Here is a 21,565-nt window from a genome sequence, read left to right as displayed (position 1 = left end):
ATTTGAGCAAACTCTGGGAGATGGTGGAGGACAGAGGAGCCTGGTACGCTGCAGTCCATAGGGTAGCAAAGAGCCGAAACGACTTAGCAACCAAAGAACAATTTGCCTAAAGACATCCCACCTCCTCCTCCTAGGGGGTCCTTTCTACACAAGGATGACAATCTGTCTGGAATCCCACGAGGTCCCTGCTCCATAAATGTGAATATGGTCCCACCAGCCCCAGGTCAGCCTCTTCTCTCTCCTGTGTCTCAACCCTAAACAGCACAGCATCAATTACGACCTTCACACTAAAGGCACCAGGTTCAAACTGCTCTCTCAAATCCATCTGAGAAGCTCTCTAAACAGGTGTTCTGGTCACCATGTCCCTTGATAGAGAGGCCATCGGAGGAGGGTGGTGTTGACCACAGTCAAAGTGGCCAACACACCCACAGCTGCTCCCTGGGTTAAGGTTCCCATGGGCAGAAGTGAGATCTCGCTGGTCCATCCTACAGGCAATTCAGTCTTTCCTCATCACAAAATTAAACTCCTCCTGCCTCAGTACGTGGGATGTCCACATGCAAAGGCCTGGAGGTCACCCACCCAAACACATGCCTGAATGCAGCCAGCCCCCTCGCCCACCCAGTCTGGGCAGAGGGAGTGGGGAGCTCGGGGCAAGCAGTACTCACTGCGGTGGGACAGGGGGCTGCTGAGGACTGCTTCAGGCAGCAGGCTCCCCGGGGCTCCGCTCGTGGAGCAGTGCATGAAGCCATCTTCGCAGTAGCTGCAGAAACAAAGGTCACAGCCTCACTTAGAAGGACTCCCCACTTCCCACAAGGCGCTCTGCCCACTCCAGCCGGGCTTCCATCCCGTCACCCATGTGAAACGCAGCTGCTCACCACATCACAAAACAAGAGGGCCACCAGGACCTTCTGATCGCCAAACTCAATGGCCTCTTCTCCAGGTAACACGAAGAGTCCAGGAGTTCCTGGGTTCCGGCCAGTTGCTGAGTGGCTTGGGAAAGCGATCATATCTCTAAGCCTCAAATTCCTACTGAAAAAGCCTGCCTGCCTAACAGTGTTGTTGCAAGGTCCCGGAGAGAAACACCTTGAATATTACAGCCCAGTCGCTCAGTCGTGTCTGACCCTTTGTTACCCCATGGACTGTAGCCCGCCAGGCTCCTCTGTCCATGGACTTCTCCAGGCAAGAATACTGGGTTGCCATTTCCTCCTCCAGGGGATCTTCCCAACCCAGGGATCGAACCCTGGTCTCCTACACTACAGGCAGATTCTTTACCATCTGAGCCACCAGGGAAGCCCAGAGGGTGAGTAAAGGATTGAGGGGCTGATGAAAATATTCTGTATCTCGAGTGTGACAGTAGTTACATGATGTACACACTTGTAAGCATCTGTAGCTCTGTATACCAAAAAGGAGAAATTTTATTGTGTATAAATCATATCTCAATAAACAAAACTTTCTCTAAATTTTTTTGGAAATCAGAACAGCAAAGGGTCATAATCAGAGAAGCCGAGGCTGGGTGCATTAGGCCTCCTGATACTATTCTCCCCACTCCAGTGTCTGAAATTTTCCATCACCAGGACACTTCGGCTGGTCTCCCTTGTAGATGGTCAGCTTCTTTGAGGCCCTCTCTGTGTCCAGTTCATCTTCAGGTCACCATCTCTAGCCTAGCGCCCAGGACAGAACCGGTGCCAAGGAGGTGTTTGTAAATGTTCTGTTACAAATGTTTTCTGCGACTGTGACTGCCCTGCTGACACTGACTGCGCCCAAGGGCCTGGGTGAAGGACAGCAAGAAGTAGGTGTGATCTGGATGGTGTAGTTTTTTTTGTTTTGTTTTGTTTTCAAGAAAAGCATGAAGCAAGTGGGGACAGTGATGTGCTCTGGAGGCGATGCTACTATGGTCAGTGTTCTTCTGGCTCAAATGCTTTTTCTGAGAACACTGACAGGAGGCTGAAGGGGAGGCTGGCAGCGAGCGCTCTCATCTCCTGTTCTAGAAAAGGGAAACCGACACCTCATGCAGGGAGTGGGGCTCCACGAGTGACAGCTGGCTTACTGCTCATGACTTACTCCCACCACCAGCCTGAAGCTCCAATGCTGGGCACAGGAAGGCAGACAGAAGGCCTGGGTGATATCCCAGCTTAGCTCCCAACTCACTGCGCAACGCTGGGCAGGTACTTCCTACCATGGGCCTCAGTGTACCCATCCATGAAATGGAGGACTCAGAGGACCATTTCCTAGCCCTGCCATTTCCAGGGTCCCCAGTCCCGCTGCTCGACTCACCACATGGTGTGATGGTCCGAGAAGATGTCTTCAGGTTGGAAGATCTCGCCATCATAGTAACAGGGGCACTGGGCCTTGGGCACACAGGACCCCGTTTCATCCAGGAAGAGCCCCGCAGGGCAGAAGCAGCCCTCCAGACAGACCTCAGTGCATTCCTCATCCGGGTGGGAGAGTGAGCGGCAGGTGAGGTTGCAGGGGGTCCCACACTGCTGGTACACCTGGCCATGTGGGCAGCTCAGTGCTGGAGGAGAGGGAGGGGCAAGGACAGACTCAGCAGAAATGTTAAGATGAGCAGGACTGTGGTTCTAGGACCAGCAGTCCCACCCGCTGCCTCTGGGACCCCCAATTACATCTGTATGGTCACCGCCTTATCTTCCCACCGGGAGCAAAAGTGTGTGTGTGTGTGTGTGTGTTTTCCTATTTTTTGGCCACATATGGGATCTTAGTTCCCCGATCAGAGTTGAAACCCCCTTCAGTGAAAGTGCACAGTCTTAACCACTAGACCACCAAGAATCCCCACAAATGACTGTTCTAATTACGGAAGCATATGCTTTCTCCTCTGTTTAACTAGGGGGACCATGCTTTGGTCAGCTTTGAATTCTCAGAGCCTGGGACAGAATAGAAATCTTGGTAGATTTTAGGGCTGTAAATATCGACCCTGAATACTCATTGGAAGGATTGATGGTGAAGCTCCAATACTTTGGCCACCTGATGCAAAGAGCTGCCTCATTGGAAAAGACCCTGATGCTGGGAAAGATTGAGGACAGGAGGAGAAGGGGATGACAGAGGATGAGATGGTTGGATGGCATCACCGGCTCAATGGACATGAGTTTGAGGAAGCTCCGGGAATTGGTAATGGACAGGGAAGCCTGGTGTGCTGCAGTCCATGGGATTGCAAAGAGTTGAACACAGCTGAGTGACTGAATGCCAACAATTAATTTAAAAAAAGACCTGGCAGGGATGGGTGAGGGCATTTCTCCCATGATGATAAAAACAATGACAGCTCCCTTAACTGAGCACTACTGGATACCCTGCTCTTCATGGGGGTTTTATGCCTTTGTTGCCTCTCAATGAGTGAGACCTCACAATCCCACCACCAGAGGTAAGAAACCTGAAACTTAAGCTTAGTGACCCACCAGGGACCTGCCTTCCAGGAAGAGGCCAAGGCAGGATTTTTTTTTTTTTTTTTTTTTTTGCTACATTGGGTCTTAGTTACAGCATATGGGATCTATTCCCAGATCAGGGATTGAATCCAGGCCCCCTGCATTGGGAGCGCTGAGTCTTAGCCACTGGACCACCAGGGAAGGCCTTGAGGCAAGATCTGAACCCAGCTCTCTGTGACAGCCCCAAAGCTCATGCTCTTAACCATTATGCTCTAAAAGAAAACAGTCCCCTAGGAGCTAGGCTTTGGGGACGTGCCAGTCACAAAGAACTGGGGCACTCAAAGCGGGCAGCACCCACCTCCCCATAGCCCTTGCCCTTCCTGGCCTTCTCCCACATAGAAACGTAAACAGCTAAGAGAGTGGGCGCTGAACACCAAGTTCCAGGGCTCAAGTCCCAGCCGTGCCTCGAGTCAGCAGTGTCCTCACTGGAATATAAAAATAGCATCCACCTGGGTGGCTGTGAAGGCTAAGGGAGTTTCGAGTCATGCCTGGCAGGTGGCGATTGTCTGCCGCTTTCCTGCCTTTGTGAGAAAGGGGAAACGCAGCCCGAGCTCTGCAGGCTCCAAACCTAAGAGGCCCCGGCACTGACAGGTCCCAGCCAGGATTCAGCCCACTGTCTGAGCTCACGGTCCTCTCACAAGCTCCCCGATGATGGAATTCTTGACTGGTGGCGGGGGAGGGAAGTTGGTGTTGAGGGGCACTTGGCTCTTTCAAGATGCTTTTCCATTGCGGATCAGCTGTCATCCAAGAAATAAGAAGCTCACCCTGAGGACACTCCTCCCAGGATCATAGAACCTGTTGCTCCCTGTTAGAAGCCATTTCTCCAGCAGAAACCTGCTAGCTGTGTCCCAGGGAAGCTGTAAAGGGAAAGCCTGGTCGTGAACCTCAGAAATGTCCACGCCAGGATGCTTCCCCGCCTACAACTGCCCTGGGTGGGTGTGGTCTTTGAGGGAAGCTGGGAGGGGAGGGGCTCTAACCATGTTAGACACAGACTTTGAATATTTAGAGCAAAGGTGGATTAAGATGGGACATGCATACATGATTCGCTCAGTTGTGCCCAACTCTTTGCGACCCCATGGACTACAGCCCACCAGGCTCCTCTGTCCATGGGATTTCCCAGTCAAGAATACTGGAGTGGGTTGCCATTTCCTTCTCCAAGGGGATCTTTCCAATCCAGGAATCAAACCTGCATCTCTTGTGTCTCCTGCATTGGCAGGCGGATTCTTTACCGCTGTACTACCTGGGAAGCCCTAAGATGGGACAGGTTGGGTTCCAAAGACGGGCGTCCCAATCAACTGAACCTATGACTGTAAGGGCACATTTCACCCAATCAGAAGGAGCTAGAGCTGAGAAGGCTTTTTCCTCTGAGAAGCCGGCTCAGCCGTGTTAAATGTCTCCTTCTTCCCCAGAAGTAACATTGTCTGTTTAACACGTGTTGACTGTGTGTCCACGGCATGGGGTGTGGGAGGGGCTGTGCTAGGCTGGGGGATGCAGAGACGGTAAGGCTTGGTCCCTGCCTGCCAGGAGCCTGGGGTCTTGTCTTTCCAAAGGAAACACAACCAACTTCCAAGGGGGAAAAAAAATGTTGTGCTTTTCAGGACTGTCCTGATAGCACCTTGTAAAGCACCTACACAATCGAGTCTTGCTCCATGAGAGTCCCCAGTGGGTATGGCCTATTCCTGGGGACAGAGTTAGTTGTTTAGGGATTCTGCTCATTTCTCAGGAAGGGAAAATGAGGTGCAGGATGGAGGAGGAACCCAGGCATCCTGCCCCCCCCTTCCTCAGGCCTCAGAGGGACAACCCAGGGCCATCTGGCTGGTTTTTTCTGGTTCAGCTCATAGAGACAGATCCCTCTTGTCCTTAAAAGTCTTCAGGGACAGGGTCTGCCGTGGGGGCCCAGTGGTTACAAATCTCAATAGTCCACTGAGCTCATGTGCCCCAACTGGAAAATCCATGCACCACGGTGAAAGATCCTGCCTGAGACAAAGAAGATCCCAAAGCAACTAAATAAATATTTTTTAAAAGACTGACATAGCCTAGATGAATAAATTTTTTCTTTTAAAGTCTCCAGGGATGGGGTCTTCCCACCACCTGCACTTCCTGCCATATCACGAGGCCTTGGGAGCCAGGAAACTCAGGTCAGGGCCTGCTGCTGTGGAGTCGGCCCAGCCCCTTTTTGTTCTGTTCTGGGTGGGGGTTAAGAACAGCTGCTCCTAAGAGTTTAAAGACTGTTTGGGTAAGCCCTTGGCATTCTGGGGGACTCTCCTAAAGGAGGAAATCCCTCGGGCGGTTCAGCACAGGGATAATGCGTAGTGTCTAACATCGGCGGACAATCGAGATGACAGGGACAGAGTGAAGGGACAAAGGAGGTGATACAGCAGTTAATGCCACTCGGGGACTGTGGGCAGAAAAACACGGGAGACCCCTGCAAGTTAACGATGACTCAGAAAGCAGGTTTGCTTAACCACAGAACCAAGCAGGCTTGCTTAGCAACAAAACCATGAGAGAAACAGGAGACAAGCCTCCAAACAATAAAACAGTGATGGCATGCAACCCACATCCTGCCCAGTGAGCTCAGCAAGTTAATGATCCCTAGGACATGCTCTCTGCACCCACTGAAACAATAATTTGTGGGCTCAGCTTGACCATGTAGGGACAAGAAAACTCACCTGCTCAACCTGGAGCCGGAGCTGACAATGGAAGCAGGACGTCTAGTCGAGAAAGACCGAGGTCTTCTCCCCCCCTCCACTTTTCCTTTGATTATAAAACTGTAGCCCAGTAAGTTCTCAGGATGTGGCATTTCTCACCCACCCACTTGTACAACCTCACAAGTGTCCTATTCTAATAAATCACTTCTTATCTACCACTTGGCCTCTCGCTGAATTCTTTTCTGCCCTGAGACATAAACAACCGTGGTACTGTAGCTCTTTGGAGCTCATGAAAGAACACCAAACTGTTTTAAAAACATATTCACAGACACCACTTACTCCAGATCATGTCTCCCAATTTCTAAACAGCAAACGCTGATGACGGTTTTGGAGGGTGAAGTGAAGAGCTCAAAGCAAGTTTCCAGTGAGGTCTCAGCCTCAGTTCTCCTGGCTGCTGGCCTGTGACCTTTGACACCCCAGGGATGGCGGGTTGGGGGCACAACTGCACACATCTAAACATTTCTTCCTTTTCATCCTCACTTTGTGTCTGTTTCTCTTTTTCGTAAAGTCGCTTAAAATCAAATCACACTTAAACTCATTTTTATAAGTTCACTTAAACTTGGCTCATTTAATCCCGAATAATGACACTTTTGGAGCCCCTAAATCTAAACTCCTCTTCAAATAGGTATTATTAAGTCCTTTCACTGTTTTTTGTAGTTCCTATTTTCCTGTTTCTATCAGAACCACCAACATTTATGTCTCCAAATACATCTGCTGCTGCTGCTAAGTCGCTTCAGTCATGTCCGACTCTGTGCAACCCCAGAGACGGCAGCCCGCCAGGCTCCCCCGTCCCTGGGATTCTCCAGGCAAGAACACTGGAGTGGGTTGCCATTTCCTTCTCCAATGCATGAAAGTGAAAAGTGAAAGTGAAGTCGCTCAGCCGTGTCCGACCCTTAGCAACCCCATGGACTGCAGCCTACCAGGCTCCTCTGTCCACGGGATTTTCCAGGCAAGAGTACTGGAGTGGGTCGCCAAATACATCTACTTCATCCTATAAATCAGTGTCCACTAGACCGTATCCTCCTTTAATGCCTTCACTTCTACATCCCTACTATTTATTATTCCACCATCAGAAGCAACTTTTCTCCATCAAGAAAGTACCTTTTTTAAAGCCTGGTCAAGGGCATGCGTGTACATGCTAAGTCACTTCAGTTGTGTCCGATTCTTTGTGACCCCATGGACTGTAGCCCACCAGGCTCTCCTGTCCTTGGGATTCTCCAGGCACGAATACTGGAGTGGGTTTCCATGCCCTCCTTCAGGGGCTATTCCCCACCCAGGGACTTCCCCACCTCCAGGAAGCCTTCCTTGGTTGCCCTTGTCTTAATCTAACTATGCTCTTCCTCGGTGTGACAGGCACGTAGTAAGGGAGGCAGTGTCCATCTCTGCCTCAAACATGAAGGTCCAGGCCGCACAGCACTGTGGCTGCCTGGCCACGCAGGGCACCGGGCAAATGTTCCCAGAGCAACAGTAACAGCCAACCAGGGACCACAGTGCGGGGTACACATGAGCTCAGATGCCAGGCCTTGAACAGTGCCGGAGAGGCTCTCAGATCGTCTGGGGACAATGACTTTATTCTACTTTATACGACTTCACACAGTGCTGGAGCTGTGGGCAGGACTGCTCCGAGGTTTACCTGAAGTTATAGGACAGGCTTCCTAGGTGGAGCTAGTGGTAGACTCCTCCTGCCAATGCAGGAAACATAAGAGACACAGGTTCGATCCCTGGGTCAAGAAGATCCCCTGCAGGAGGAATTGGCAACCCACTCCAGCATCCTTGCCTAGAAAATTCCATGGACAGAGGAGCCTGGCGAGCTATATAGTCCATAGGATCGCAAAGAGTTGGACATGACTGACCACACATGAGGAGGAGGGTCAAAGAAGAGTAGACCCGCAGTTATCTCAGAAAGTTATTAAAATACTCCTTTTCCCAGTTACCCATCTCTGAGGCCAGATATTCATGCAAAGCGCTGCAAAGAGTCAGACACAACAGAAGCGAGTTAAAGAAGTGAAAGTGAAAGTCACTCAGTCGTGTCTGAGCGACCCCATGGACTGCATAGTCCATGGAATTCTCCAGACCAGGATACTGGAGTGAGTAGCCTTTCCCTTCTCCAGGGGATCTTCCCAACCCAGGGATTGAACCCAGAAGGGACTCAGCAGGCACACATATAAGCAGAGGACTGGTACCTGCCTCTCCCCTATTGCTCCATCAGACCCTCCAGGTATGCAGGAACCCACGGGCATCTGGGACCCACTCACTCCTCAACCCCACCCTACGTGTATCCCACGCTAGGTAGCAGCAGCCTAAGAAATATCTGCCAGGCAGGGACCCCAGGCCCCACTGCCCTGTCCTTCCAGGAAATGGGAAGGGTGAGGGATGGGAGATGCCCTGGGCTCCTTTCCCAGTGCAGTAAAGCAGAGACAGTGCTCTGACCTGGCCCAGAGCAGAGGGCATCCCAGCAGATCCCGCCGGCTGGCCGGGAGGGGCAGCAGACGGGGAGGACACTCACCGCAGAAGCTGGGCTCCCGCCACCCGATGTGCACGCCCCTCCGGGCGCAGGCCGCCGCGTAGTTGGCCACCGCGTCGCACAGGCAGTCTCTGCCATCGGAGCAGGCGCACACGTCGAAGCGGCAGTTGCGCAGGTAGGGCAGCGGGCCCACGGCGCTGTGGCAGGCCTCGAACTTGGGGGACGTCAGGATGGCGCAGGCCTCGTCTGCGAACTTGGCTGTGGGGAAAGGAGGGGCGTGTCCAGACTGAGCGCAGGCGCACGCACCCAAGACCAAAATCCCCGAACTCGCCCCGCCCCCCTAGGCTGAGCCAACAGCAAAAACAGCTTCTCTCTGATCTGGGAACCATGGCGATTTTTCTTCCGCAGCCAATATTCTTTTTTAATCGGCTTCAATACACCATCAACTGCATTTCCCAGAGAGAAACTGTTCCCTGATGCAAACCTGGCATCAGTTGGGAAAGAGGGCGCAGTTGATGTAGGCCCCAGATGCTGGAGCAGACCAATCTGCGGATGGCCCCCCACTGCATCTATCTTCCGGTAATGCAATTGCTGCTGAGACAGACTGAGAAGGCCCAGGGGAAGAACTGTGGACTACTCTTTTCTTTCCCAGGGTGTGGCCCACAGAGGGTGCTCAATAAAGAGACTTTGAAGAATAAATGATCCAGATAATCAAATGCTGAGGATGAAAAGAAAGACCCACCGGCTCCAACCCCCTCACCATGGGCACAGTGTTCAGGAAACGCACTGGAACAAGGGGGATCTCAAGGGTTTGGGGGCCCCCTCCCCCACGGTGGGCGCTCCATCCCTGGAATGCACTGGAACTCGGGGATCTCGGGGCTCACATACTCAGGCGCGGGTTGAGGCTGCAGGGGTCACTGGGCTGCTCCTGCAAGTCCTCACAGTCTGCGCGCAGCTTCCAGGAGTTTCCAAAGTGCTCCACCAGGGGCTCGACCAGGCCCGCGGGCGTCAGGAAGTCATCCCTCTGGTTGCCGTTGTAATTCCCGCACAGCCCGCACGTCCTCCCCGTGTAGACCGGGGACAGCTGTGGGGGACAGACCACGTGGAGCAGCCGCCCCAGCAGCCACAGCTTCCCTGCCCTCATGAGATGGTTTTCATCAAAAAAAAGTCCCCCGGAGGGGAGGAATAAATATGACTTTAATACACCACAGCTAAGCCCTGGGCTGCCAAAGAAACTAAAAACCCGAAGTGCGGTATCTGTTAACCAGTTCCCAGTAGTTCCTCCTGCTCTTAAATCTTTAGAATCAAACCCCTGTCCTCTAGGAAGCAATTCAGGGATGATCCCCTCACTTAAAGACCGGACACTGAGACCCAGAGAGGGACAGCAACTCACCTGAGGTCACTGAGTTGGGCCCAGCGATGGGCGGAGCTCTGCCACCCTGGCCATCAGAGGACATGGCCGGGGAAACAGTGCAAAGCTGGCCCCCCTCTTTCTTGCACACTTATCTCTGTCACACACGTGAGAGAAGCAGGCTGAGCGTTTATGGCCCAAGTTTTCTCAGAACATACACTGAGTGACCAAAAAATAAAATACTCTTTCCTAGCGTCTAGATTTTAACTCAAGTCACTGGGCATCTTTGAGGAAGAAAGGCCATGAGTCCAAGAGGACCCCAGGGGCTGTGGTCATGATCCAAAGAGGTGGGCGGTGGGGATCAGCGAGGACCCAGGGGCGGCCTGCGAGGGCACCAGGAGGGGCGCGGGCCACTGGCACGTGCTCATTCTCGATGCTTCTGAGCCTGGGGTGTGCGTTCACGGGCGACGTGGGGGTCCATGGTACAGCTGGAGTCATCTGCCCATCTCTTTTGGGGGGGAATCTTAGTTCAAACTGGAGCAGAGGCCTAGACCCACTGGTGGCCCTGACCCCTGCTCTGCAATTTGTATGAATGCTAAGTCGCTTCTGTCGTGTCTGACTCTTCGTGACCCCATGGACTGCAGCCCGCCGGACTCCTCTGTCCATGGGATTCTTCAGGCAAGAATACTGGCGTGAGCTGCCATGCCCTCCTCCAGGGGATCTTCCCACCCCAGGGATTGAACCCGAGTCCCTTATGTCTCCTGCAATGCCAGGAGGGTTCTTTACCACCAGAGCCACCTGGAAGCCCCAGAGTTCAATGGTGGCTTCAGGACCTCCTGTGTTCTGACACCCGGACAGGCTGGCTCTACAGGGTCATCTCTTGGAGCCCCTTCCAGCTTCCAGCTCCAACTCGACAAGACTCAGGATGAACAATCTCCTGAGGGTTTCGGACACATACATATGTATAATGGACCCAAGTTAATATCATTCAGAAAAAAGGAAGATGGAGTAACGTTTCCTTGTTTGCTTGGCAAACAGCAAGCGTTGGCACGACAGGCAGCCGCCCTTCCCCGACCTCCCACTGAACATGTTGGTCCCCCACCCCCACCCCCGGCACTCCCTGGCGCTCCTCTGCTGTGTCTCTCCTCCCCCGGGATGTATCACCTCCCAACGTGAGACACAGTTTCCTTGTCGGTTCTGCTTATTGTCCATTCCCCTCCATCAGAATTTAAACTAAAGGAAGCCAGGATTCGGGTCTGTTTCGTGTCACTGCTGCAACCTCGGTGGTGTGCTCAGTGAGTGAATGGCTGGACAGTGTCTGGACAGATTTGTGAGCAAGCCAGGCGCTCCTCTGGACGCCGGCCCCGGCGAAGCTGGGGAGGCGCCTGTCCCCTCGCCCACATCCCAGCACCATCTCTCTTCCCTCCTGGTTCCCAGGCCCCCAGGCCCTCAAGCTCCCCCTGTTCACCCACCAGGCCTGCCTTCTCCACCATCCCCCGCTCTCTACGACTGTCTCCTTCTGTCCCTGGAGCTAGTCTCGGAGGCTGGCTCAGCAAAGGGTTAGGAGGGTGGACACGTCTGTGGAAGCCAGGCCTACACTGTCCAGGATCGGGGACTTGGGGAGAACGCGCCGGCTATTTGCTGTTTGGAATAAACCTCAGAGGCACTTCTGACCAAGTGAAAACTGTCAGAACCCTTTACCCTCCGCTCTAAGGCTGAGCTGGGCCTGCCTCACAGCTGGCACGGCCCCGCTGCCTGGATGGCGGGATTCACACCGCACCCAGGGAGCCACTGGCAGCTTCTCTTTCGCCCCACCTCATCCCACTGCCTTGGTAGGGAGTGGGGGTCCCCAGCCGCCGCTCCAAGGTGTCCTGACACCAGCCGGTGCCCTCCACTCGACGGTCCCCACAAACCCGGGGTCAGCATGGGAACGCACTCCCTCACACACACCAAAACACCTAGGACGTTCCCCAGGCTGGTCACCTGCCTGTAGTCTTGACCAGTGAAGGCCCGTTCTCTTTTGTCAAACCCACCAAGCCCGGCCCCAGAGATAACCCTGCAGAAGCAAGTCCGCCTTCTCTCCTCGGAGGAGACAGAAGGCAGAGGAGCTTGCGGGGAGGAGGTCAGCCGCCCAAGACAAAGCGTCATGGGTCTGCTAAAGCGGGATGGGGGGGCGCCTCGCAGATCAAGAGCACCCTCCCTGTGTGGAGGGAAGTGCCTGAGAAAGCGGGGGAGTTAACGGGGCTGCCTGCCTTGATGACCGGGGTGTGGGAGACCTGAGTTCGGCTCACTCTGTAACCAAATGACTGTGAGTCACTGTCCTGCTCCAGAAATGAGCGTAGCTTTATTTCCAACTGTACCTGAGGGTTTGATAAGATCTCTAAGATTTTCATGTTCTTCTTTTTTAAGTTGTTGGGTGAAGGCAACTTTTATTTTTTATTTATTTCTCTATGTGTGTGCCATCACTCAATCATACCCAACTCTTGGTGACCCCATTGACTGCAGCCTGCCAGGCTCCTCTGTCCATGGGATTCTCCAGGCAAGAATACTGGAGTGGGTTTCCTACTCAAGGGGACCTTCCCAACCCAGGGATCGAACCAATGTCCCTTGCGTCTACCTCATCGGCAGGCAGATTCTTTCCTACTTACTTTTTACTAATGAACCACCATGGAAGCCCTTTACTGATTTATTATTTATTTATTTGGCTGCTCCAGGTCTCATCTGCAGCATGTGGGATCTAGTTTCCTGACCAGGGATTGAACCTGGGCCTCCTGTATTGGGAGCACAGAGTTTTAGCCACGGGACCACTAGGGAAGTCTCAAGATTTTCATGCTCTATAATCTTAGTGGTCAAAGCTTTATTTTTGTTTTTTTTTTTTAAAAAATGTGTTGATTTGGAACTCTCTCAGGGACTTGAAGAGAAAGAATATGACATCACAAGGATGGAGGGCACCAGGATGTCCTCAGGGACACCCCAGATGCCCATCACAGGATCATACAGAGGCCTGGGGAACACTGGGACCCCAGATGAAAAGGGGGACCCTCCAGGGATTTTAATATATCCAGGGCAAGGGTTCTCAAAGTGTGGTCTTGGGACCTGTGGGATGGGGTGGTCCCAGAGGCCCTTTCAAGAGGTCTATGCGGCCAAAACTATTTTCCCATGACTTTTTCCCTCTCGTTCTCTGTGAGTGTGCAGTGGATTTTTTCAGGGCCTTCGTGACACATAACACTGCGGAAGTCAACAGGATTCCAACTGATTCCAACTGTCTTCTGTCAAGACAGCCATTAAAGAAATTGGCAGACACATAAAACGTTGGTATTCTCACTCCTTAACTTTGTTTTGGAAAACAGATTTTTTAATCTTTGCATTAATATGTAGCGACTTCACTATTGGTATTTTTTAACGAATTAACAAGGGTCTCTGATTTAATTTCTAATCTGGTAAATATCACTAGATAAGTGAAAGTGTTAATTGTTCAGTTGTGTCTGACTCTGCGACCCCATGGACTGCAGTTCTATCCATGGGCTCCTCTATCCATGGGATTTTCCAGCAAGAATACTGGAGTGGGTTGTCATTTCCTTCTCCAGGGGATCTTCCCAAACCAGGGATCGAACCCAGGTCTCTCACCTGGCAGGCCGGTTCTTTACTTTGTGAGTCATGAGGGAAGCAATAGAATACATCAGTAGATACAACCCCTTAGCAGATCTCAGCACCTTCGGTAAAATTTAAGAGTGCAAAGGCATCTAAGACATCCAAGTGAGAAGCACAGGTCTAATGGTGGAGACCCTGCCCAGGTAGCTGATCGGGGTTGCAGTCCTGGGCACGTCTCCTGGGTCCCATGAGTCTTGCTTGCTTTGTTTATGAAAAAGCAGTGACAGTACCTTCTGGGGAAATTTTCCCAGGAAAACACGGATCTGGAAGCCAGCCCTGTGAAATATACAGATCCCTATCCAAGAGTGACTCTAAGAACACAGAGAGCAGTTAGAAGTGACCCCCAGGCTGCCAAGCCTCTGGATGGGGGTGAGGGGGTTTGGATCTGGCAGCTCCCAGAACAATCCTTCACAGGTAGTGGGTACATGACCCAGGTCTTCGCTGTGAGTCCCACAGCAGGCACCCCAGGGAACACCCTCTGATCACAACCCTTGTTGCAGTTAGGAGCCTTAGCAGTAAACCAGCTACCCACCACCGCCCCCAACGCAGCCCTGCAGGGAGCCCACCCAGGCTGGAAACCCTCAGAGGACCAGAGCCCAGCACCCAGGAACTCCCAGGGTGAACAAGGGGCATCCAGACAGCAATCACCAGCCTCTCACACACAAGAGAGGCCTGTTTCTCGCTCTGGGGGCTCAGGGCGGGTAGGGAGAGAAAGGAATTCCCCTCCCGCCCTCGAGCTCTCCCATCAGAGCACAACAGGGGCTTTGTGTGGTCCGGCTGCCAGGAGGGCGCCTACCTTCAGCAGCAGCCTCCCGCGGCCGTCCCAGTCTATCTGCAGGTCCTCCCCGAAGCTGAGGTGCAGGGAGGCCGTCACAGTGTGCTGGATCCTGAGGTCACCTGGAACCAAGCAAGGTCGGGATTCAGGCTTGGGGTACGGCCAGGGCAGAGGGCAGCAGGCAGATGGGTTGTAGAGAGAGGTGGGCTTTGTCACAAAGGACTGTGGCAATGAAAGCAGTCAATTAGGGGGCAGCTGGGGGTGGCCATGAGGCTTACAGAGGGTCTCAAAGGAAAGGTGGATCAGGGTGGGTGCAGCGCAAACAGGGCTCCACGTAGAAGGTGCCTCTGCATCGCTCCAGTAGCCTGCCATTTCCCATACTGCCACGAGGGGGCAGTAGAGGCTCCTGCATCCTCAGCTTACCCTGAGCCGGGATGGGTTTTTCACTGAACCTCTTCTAACCCCTTTATCATTCCCTGGGCTGTGGCACATGCTTCCAGGCTGAGTAGCCCAGTTCTCACCGCTGAGCAATGCTGTGAGCAAAGCTAAACCTGAGGTTTTCTCTGGAGACGACATAGGAGGCACACCTCTTATCCTAGAGAACATAGGATCTCATGGGAGACCCATAGCATTAAGCACACACAGACAAGCTGTGGACCCACTGGCCCAAGTTCACCCACTCTGTGCAACAGGGGGATGCTGAGCCGTGAGGTGGCCAGTGGTCATAAGGAAGAGGGGCGGGGTACGGGAGCCCCTTTGAGAGTGAAGGTTGGAATCATGCTGTGGGTAACAGTGCATTGCCGCCTGGCAAAGTCACTGACTGAGCAGGGAGCTTTTCCCAGAGGTCACAGGGTCACCTGGCTTTGCCCCATGATGTCTTGGGGTCTGACCCATCACCAGCCACCCCCCCATCATTCAGCTCATCCTCCTCCTCCAGGAAGCCTTCCTTTCTTGCAGCATAAATTCAGACACCAGCCTGTCCTCCAACAATAGCACTCCTTCACATTCTCACAGAAGAGGCGGCAGTGAGGGGTGGGGGCGCTGAGGGTGAGCTGGGTGGGGGCCTCCAGGGGAGGAGGGCGCCCACCTTGCAGGAGGGGAATCTGGACGTCCTGGCCATCCAGGGCGACTCCACCCCCGTGCTTCAGCTTCAGGAGGCCGTGGTGCGGGCTGGGCAGGCGGACGGTGACGGAGCGGGTGCAGACCGCATCAGGGTCGTCGGCACACTGCCAGGAGGGGCGTGCAGAGGGGTGTCACCACCACCCCCAGCCCAGCCCCCAGCCCATGCACTCAGGGAAAGACCCCAACCAGGCAGCCTCAGCTTCGCTCACTCGGAACCACTCTCTCCTCAAGACTCTAGGCCCAAAGGGAATCAGGGACCCGGATCCTCAAGGAGCCCTGGGTGCCCTGTCTGTCCTCCTCTTTGCTGGGTGGTCCAGAAAAAAGAAGTACACATGGAGTCACCTTGGCCCTCATCCCCGTGGGCACCCCGGGGCTGCCTGGCGGGCTCACCTGAACAGTCTCTATGACGACGGAGAAGGAATGGTCCTGGCAGTCCTGGGCCAGCAGGTACTGGCAGACCCCGCTGAAGGTGAAGTGCCTGTCGTCAAAGCTCTTGAAGTGGGATTGTCCTGTGATGAGACACTCTCCTGGGGGAACAGGGGTAGGGGAGAGGGGGTGTCCCAGTGGGTCCCCTGGGGGTGTCCCAGCAGGGGGCACTTCCTGGGTTTCTCCCCACCACGGTCTAGAGAGGGGCCCCACAGGAGGACTCTACTCAGGCCCCACTCCTCTGGCCATGGGAGGTCAAGGCCCAGTGGGGCAGTCCTGAGCCTCAGGGTGTGAAGTCACACCCAGGGGGCTGGGCTGCGGGGGGTGGTGACGCTGGGTCAGAAGCCAGGGTGAGCTCCAGCTTTGGGCTCTGGGCTCACTCTGGCTCCCAGCCCTCCCCACTGCCTCCCTGGGTTCTGCTCTGCTGGGGTCAGAAGCCTTTCTCTGCACTGTTATCATGGGGGCTCCCCCCAACCAGGAGAGTCCCTGAGGGCGAGAAGGCAGAAAGCCAGCCCAGAACAGTGATGGGGCCAGCAGTCCAGGGGCCGGGATGCTGTCCTCACCCCCTGCCCAGCCGAGGGGCAGCTCTCAGGCCTCCTCATGGGCAAATCCCTGCTGGGACTTCAGCGGGGCCAGTGGGGGCCCAGGACACCATCTGCCCACTATCTCACCACCGCCCGAGCCAGCTCCCCAGCCAGGCTGACACAGCTGGGGGTGGCAGCAAGGACTCCCCAGCATCACCCTGCAGCCCCAGCCCTCGACTTGCCCCAGATCCAACCGCTATTCTGTCCTCCCCAGGCCCCGGATCAGCCCATGGTGCAGGCCCAACACACCCTGGACCACAGACCATCTGTGGGGGGCAAAGGGGCTCTGCCATCATCTCCAGTGATGCCTGCTGGCCCCGCCCCAATCAGGGCATCCCCATCTTGGGGCCCACAATGGCCCCACTGAAGCCCAAGCAGTATCTGGAGTCCTTCCCAGCGCCCCTCTCCGCATCCCCTCTCCACCTTCCCCTCTACAGACAAATAACCAGGGACACAAGCCATGGCTGTTCCACAAAGTGGGAGCCCTCCTTCCCGGCCCTGTCACCCCCAGCCTGCAAACAGCAAAGACTCATCCTCCACGGCACAGATCTGCTCTGCACCCCAAGTTCCCCCTAAGTGGGCCCTACAGCCAGCTCCATCTCCAGGGGCTGATGCTGGGCCCTGTCACACAGTCAGGAGTCCCCAAAGGCCTAAGGTGGAGGAGGAGGGGGGTGCCAGCTGCCCACCTGTCAAAGACCAGGCTTATCAGCCCCTGACTACCACCTCATGCCTATATCTGCACTGAAAGGCACAGCGGGCATGGGGTGGGACCCCAACTTGGGGTCTCCAGGTGTGGCCCTGCCCTTGGAAGTCAGGGGGAGGGCAAGTAGCCCCCAAACCTCCATGAAAACCCTTAATCAGAGACTTCCCTGGCGGTCCAGTGGCTAAAACTCCACTCTCCCAGTGCAGGGGGCCCAGGTTCCATTCCTGATCAGGGAACTAGATCCTGCACACCACAACTAAGACCCAGCACGCCAAATAAATCAATATTTTTTAAAATAAAATAAACAGAGTTGGAAGGGCTTCTAGATTGAGCTTATCTACTCTCAGGAGGTGGTGACCCCCGTTCCACGGGGAAAGAAGCTCCTGGGCTCAGGACCTTTCAAGAGCTTGCCCTGTGTACCTCTTCATCTAGCATTCGTATCCTTCATTTTTTTTTTTTTTTTTTTGTAATAAACTGGTAATAGTAAGTGTAGTGTTTGCCAAAGTTCTGTGAGCCATTCTAGCAGTTACCATGGCTGGCATCAGAAGTAGGGACGCTTGGTTGCAGACCTTCACCTCCGGGTTCTGCACTAACCCCAGGTAGTCAGGCCCAGAAGCGCAGTGAAGTGTAGGGCACCCAGGTGGCATCCAGTAAGTCAGAGAATTGGCTGTTGTGGGGAAAACACGAATGCATGGTGCCAGAACTGTGAGCAGGAGCAAGTCGTGACTTCCCACTGCACTGTCCCCCAAGCAGGGCACAAATAAGGGGTCACTCTTTGTGGAAGTCAGAGCATAGCGAGCAATGACTAGGGGCAAGGGTGGGCAAGGGTCACCCCGGCTGATTGCAGCCAAGCTGGAATTCCAAATCCACAGGTGTCACGAGAAAGCCTTTTTTAAAAAGAGACTTGTTTATTTGGCTTCATCGAGTCTCAGCTGCGATGTGTGGCCTTAGTTGCCCGCGGCATGTGGGATCTTACTTCCTCGACCAGGGATCAAACACACATCCCTGCATTGCAAGGCAGATTCCTAACCTGGACCGTCAGGGGAATCCCGAAAAAGCCTTTCTGAAAGGGATTTTTCAGATGCTGTCATCATTCCACAAAGTGACACAGCCCTGTGCATCACAGGTCTTGGCCCCGTCACAGGGAAATGGGTGGGAATGCTTCCCCCAGCCTCTCTCTGTTTTCTCAAGAGCACTCTAATCTGAGTAAGAAATTGGACTTGCCTTATCTCTGACAATGCCCAGGAAAAGAATGGTCAATGAGAGAATCCGCAAACATTCAAAAGCAAAACCTTGGGGCCTGAATCTATTCCTCCGATCTGATTTCCTGCTCTGACCTCCCCTGATGGGCATCCTTAAGTTTCCCGGGAATCAGAAGTCTGAATATTGTATTTAGCTTATCTCCTTGGTACAACTGAGGGATGGGGCTGCCTCACAGGAAACCCAGGAACACAGCCGTGCTGGAGAGCCGTGAGCCCAGGGGGCTGGAGGAGGAGCCAAAAGCATGGGCTGCACAGTGACACTCACCCAAGCCCTGCCCACAGGTTCCCGATAAGACCAAGTTCTGTCAAGAGCACACCCAAAACGTTCCCAGCCACTTGGTCAGCAAAAGGCAGCCAGACATGCCACTGGCCACCACTGGACGCAGCAGGTGGGCAATAAAGGTTTGGGTTGTCTCCCGCAATTTTTAATTAGCTTGATTTCATGGGGATCCTGGACACGTGTGTGTGTTAGTCACTCAGTCATGTCTGACTCTTTGCGACCCCATGGACTGTAGCCCACCAGGCTCCTCTGTCCATAGGATTCTCCAGGCAAGAATACTGGAGTGGGTTGCCATGCCCTCCTCCAGGGGATCTTCCCGCCCCAGGGATCAAACCCAAGTCTCCTGCGGCTCCTGCATTGCAGGCAGATTCTTTACCTGCCTCAGATTATTTTACTGAGACACCTGGGAAGCCCTTGGGTCCTGCCAAAGTCTTTGGCTAAGGCATTCTGGAAAATTCCAGAAATTTCTCACGTCAAAGTGAAAGTGAAGTCGCTCAGTCGTGTCTGACTCTTAGCGACCCCATGGACTGCAGCCTACCAGGCTCTCCATCCATGGGATTTTCCAGGCAAGAGTACTGGAGTGGGGTGCCATTGCCTTCTCCTGCCAAGGTCTTTGGCTAAGGCATTCTGGAAAATTCCAGAAATTTCTCACATCAACTTTAAAGAATTATCAAGCCCTTCTTCCTCTTAATTTTCCAAGGAATCTGCGTCATCTTTGTTTAGTCATCCATGACCTTGCAGGTTTCACAGCTCACGCAACCGTAATCCTCTGAGCAAACAGGTGACAGGAAATAGGGTGAAAGCTTTGCCCAGCTGCAGTCTCTGGTTTCACTGCTGGGGGGCTCCCTTGGCTGGCCGGAAAGGAACAGTTTAGCACAGCTGGTGCTGCAGCTGTGAACAGGGGCTGCATCCAGCCTGCATGTCCAGGTGAGGAGAAGCTGCCTGGCTACGTGGCCCTCCCCGTCTGGTAAGGGAGGCTGCACCTCTCCACCAGGAGGAGGGCAGTGGTGTGGGGGGAAGCTCCCTACCTGGACAGTCCTCATTGCTGCAGACCCACTGGCTGTTTCGGCAGATGCTGGTGGAGAGAGAAGCACGGGTTATGGGTGGGTCTGCAGAGGCAGGCATCCACGAATGGATTTGGAGAGGACACCGCCACCCCACAGCCCCCAAGGAAGGGTATGGGGCCAGAAAGCCACCCAAATCAGAGGGGGGCTTCAGGAGGTGACGGTGCACCTAGTGGGGCATCAGCCGCAGAGGAATCATGGAGACAACGCCGAGGCAAGGGAGCAAACCCTGACAGACAGTCAGGAAAGGGAGAGCAAGCGAGTCCACCCAGGCACAAAGCAGTTGAATCTCTACCCTCTCAACACACATACACACACACACACGCACACGCACATACACAAACACACACACATGCAACACATACATGCACAGACACACACAAACACATGTGCACACCCATACACACATATATACACACAATATACACACGTACACATATAAACACACATATACAAAATGCACACACATGCACACACATATTGCTGGTGGAAGACAGAAAGGGTGGACTCTGACGGGGTAACGCCCTGACCGGTGCTGGGCAGCCCTGGAGACTCCTGGAAGACAGCCCAGGAGGGAAAGGCAGCCAGGGACAAGGTCTTGAGGTGTTCCCCTCCCCTGTGTGAGGTGGGGGACACCCAGAGCGGCTTCTGGAAGAAATGGCTTGAGAGAAGCAAAGGCAACAGGAAGAAAGAGTCTCTTAAAGCATGGCTGGGGGTGTGGCTAGAGACGCTGTTTGCCCGTGAAGCAGCCTTACCCCCATCCCCCCTCCTCCAGGCAGATCTGTATATAACCCTTGCTCCCCATCGTCAACCTTCATGCCTTTCCCAAACCACCCCCAGCCCAGGCCTGGTCCTGCTCCACCTGCCAGTACCCCGAATGCCCCTGCTGGCCCACCGGCCCCTCCCCAGCCCCTGGCAGCTCCCCAGACCTGCACTGCTCAGCCCCAGTTACCAGGTGTTGCAGTCTCGCGAGAGGGAGGCGCCTGGAGGGTATGGCTTTCCAGCATGCACACAGGGACACTCGGCACTTTCCACACAGCGGCCTTCATCCAGGAGCTGTCCCTCTGGGTCAAGGGCATCAAGACAAAGACTCAGCCTTGTCACCATCATGACTCATCTCGCAGCCACAGAAGCCCTGGGGTGGTCATCTGCTCAGGGCTTCTTGCAGAAAGCTCAAAGGACTCATTCGATGATGCTGATCTTTCAGTTTGCAAAGTGTGGGGGGGGGGGGGGCGCGGCTATTTATCTCCACTCTAGTGATGAAGCAATGGGGGAAAGAGTTTTGTTCAAGGTCTTCCAGAAAGGAAGCCATGAGTCTAGGCTGAAGGCTTCTCCCAGAAAGCTCAAAGAATTTCTTTTCTGTCTCTCTTGCACAGAGGTGGGGGAAGACTGTTTGTCTCCATGTTTGTCTCAAAGACACGGAGGCAAATGTTTCATTCAAAGTCTTCCAGTAGGCAAGTCACGAGTGGAAACACACAGGACTCACTCTCAGTAATTAACCAGGACTTTTCACCAAAGCTCACGAGGGCTCTCCTGGAAGAGACTCTTTTTCAGCTGAGCTCACATGGCCAACCCAGGAGAGAGTTTAGACTGTCCTTCTCCCAGACCACGCCCTGACTCTTAACCAAGAAAACACTGCAGCTCAGATAGAGCCATGAGCCACCCTCTCCCCCAAACAAAGTCACTGTTGGAGCCCAGATCACCCTACTCCCCAGACACACATGTGCTTTCGTGGATA

At 54.0% G+C, this 21,565-nt stretch overlaps 1 protein-coding gene across 2 annotated transcripts in view; it reads right to left on the bottom strand.

Moving 5' to 3' along the window:
• Positions 1-21,565, bottom strand: part of VWF (von Willebrand factor) — a 122,820-nt gene that overhangs the window by 68,356 nt on the left and 32,899 nt on the right. For both annotated transcript variants that reach the window (XM_068972235.1, XM_068972236.1), the window contains 9 exons: positions 20,780-20,891; positions 19,792-19,838; positions 15,899-16,035; positions 15,474-15,612; positions 14,408-14,508; positions 9,498-9,693; positions 8,652-8,867; positions 2,275-2,515; positions 666-760 (listed from right to left, as the gene is read on the bottom strand). In XM_068972235.1, the coding sequence (XP_068828336.1) occupies positions 666-760; positions 2,275-2,515; positions 8,652-8,867; positions 9,498-9,693; positions 14,408-14,508; positions 15,474-15,612; positions 15,899-16,035; positions 19,792-19,838; positions 20,780-20,891 (1,284 nt within the window). The remainder of the gene's footprint in view (positions 1-665; positions 761-2,274; positions 2,516-8,651; positions 8,868-9,497; positions 9,694-14,407; positions 14,509-15,473; positions 15,613-15,898; positions 16,036-19,791; positions 19,839-20,779; positions 20,892-21,565) is intronic.

This window comes from Capricornis sumatraensis, chromosome 4, assembly GCF_032405125.1.
Source record: "Capricornis sumatraensis isolate serow.1 chromosome 4, serow.2, whole genome shotgun sequence".
Lineage (NCBI taxonomy): Eukaryota > Metazoa > Chordata > Mammalia > Artiodactyla > Bovidae > Capricornis > Capricornis sumatraensis.
This window is presented reverse-complemented; position numbering and strand designations above follow the sequence as displayed.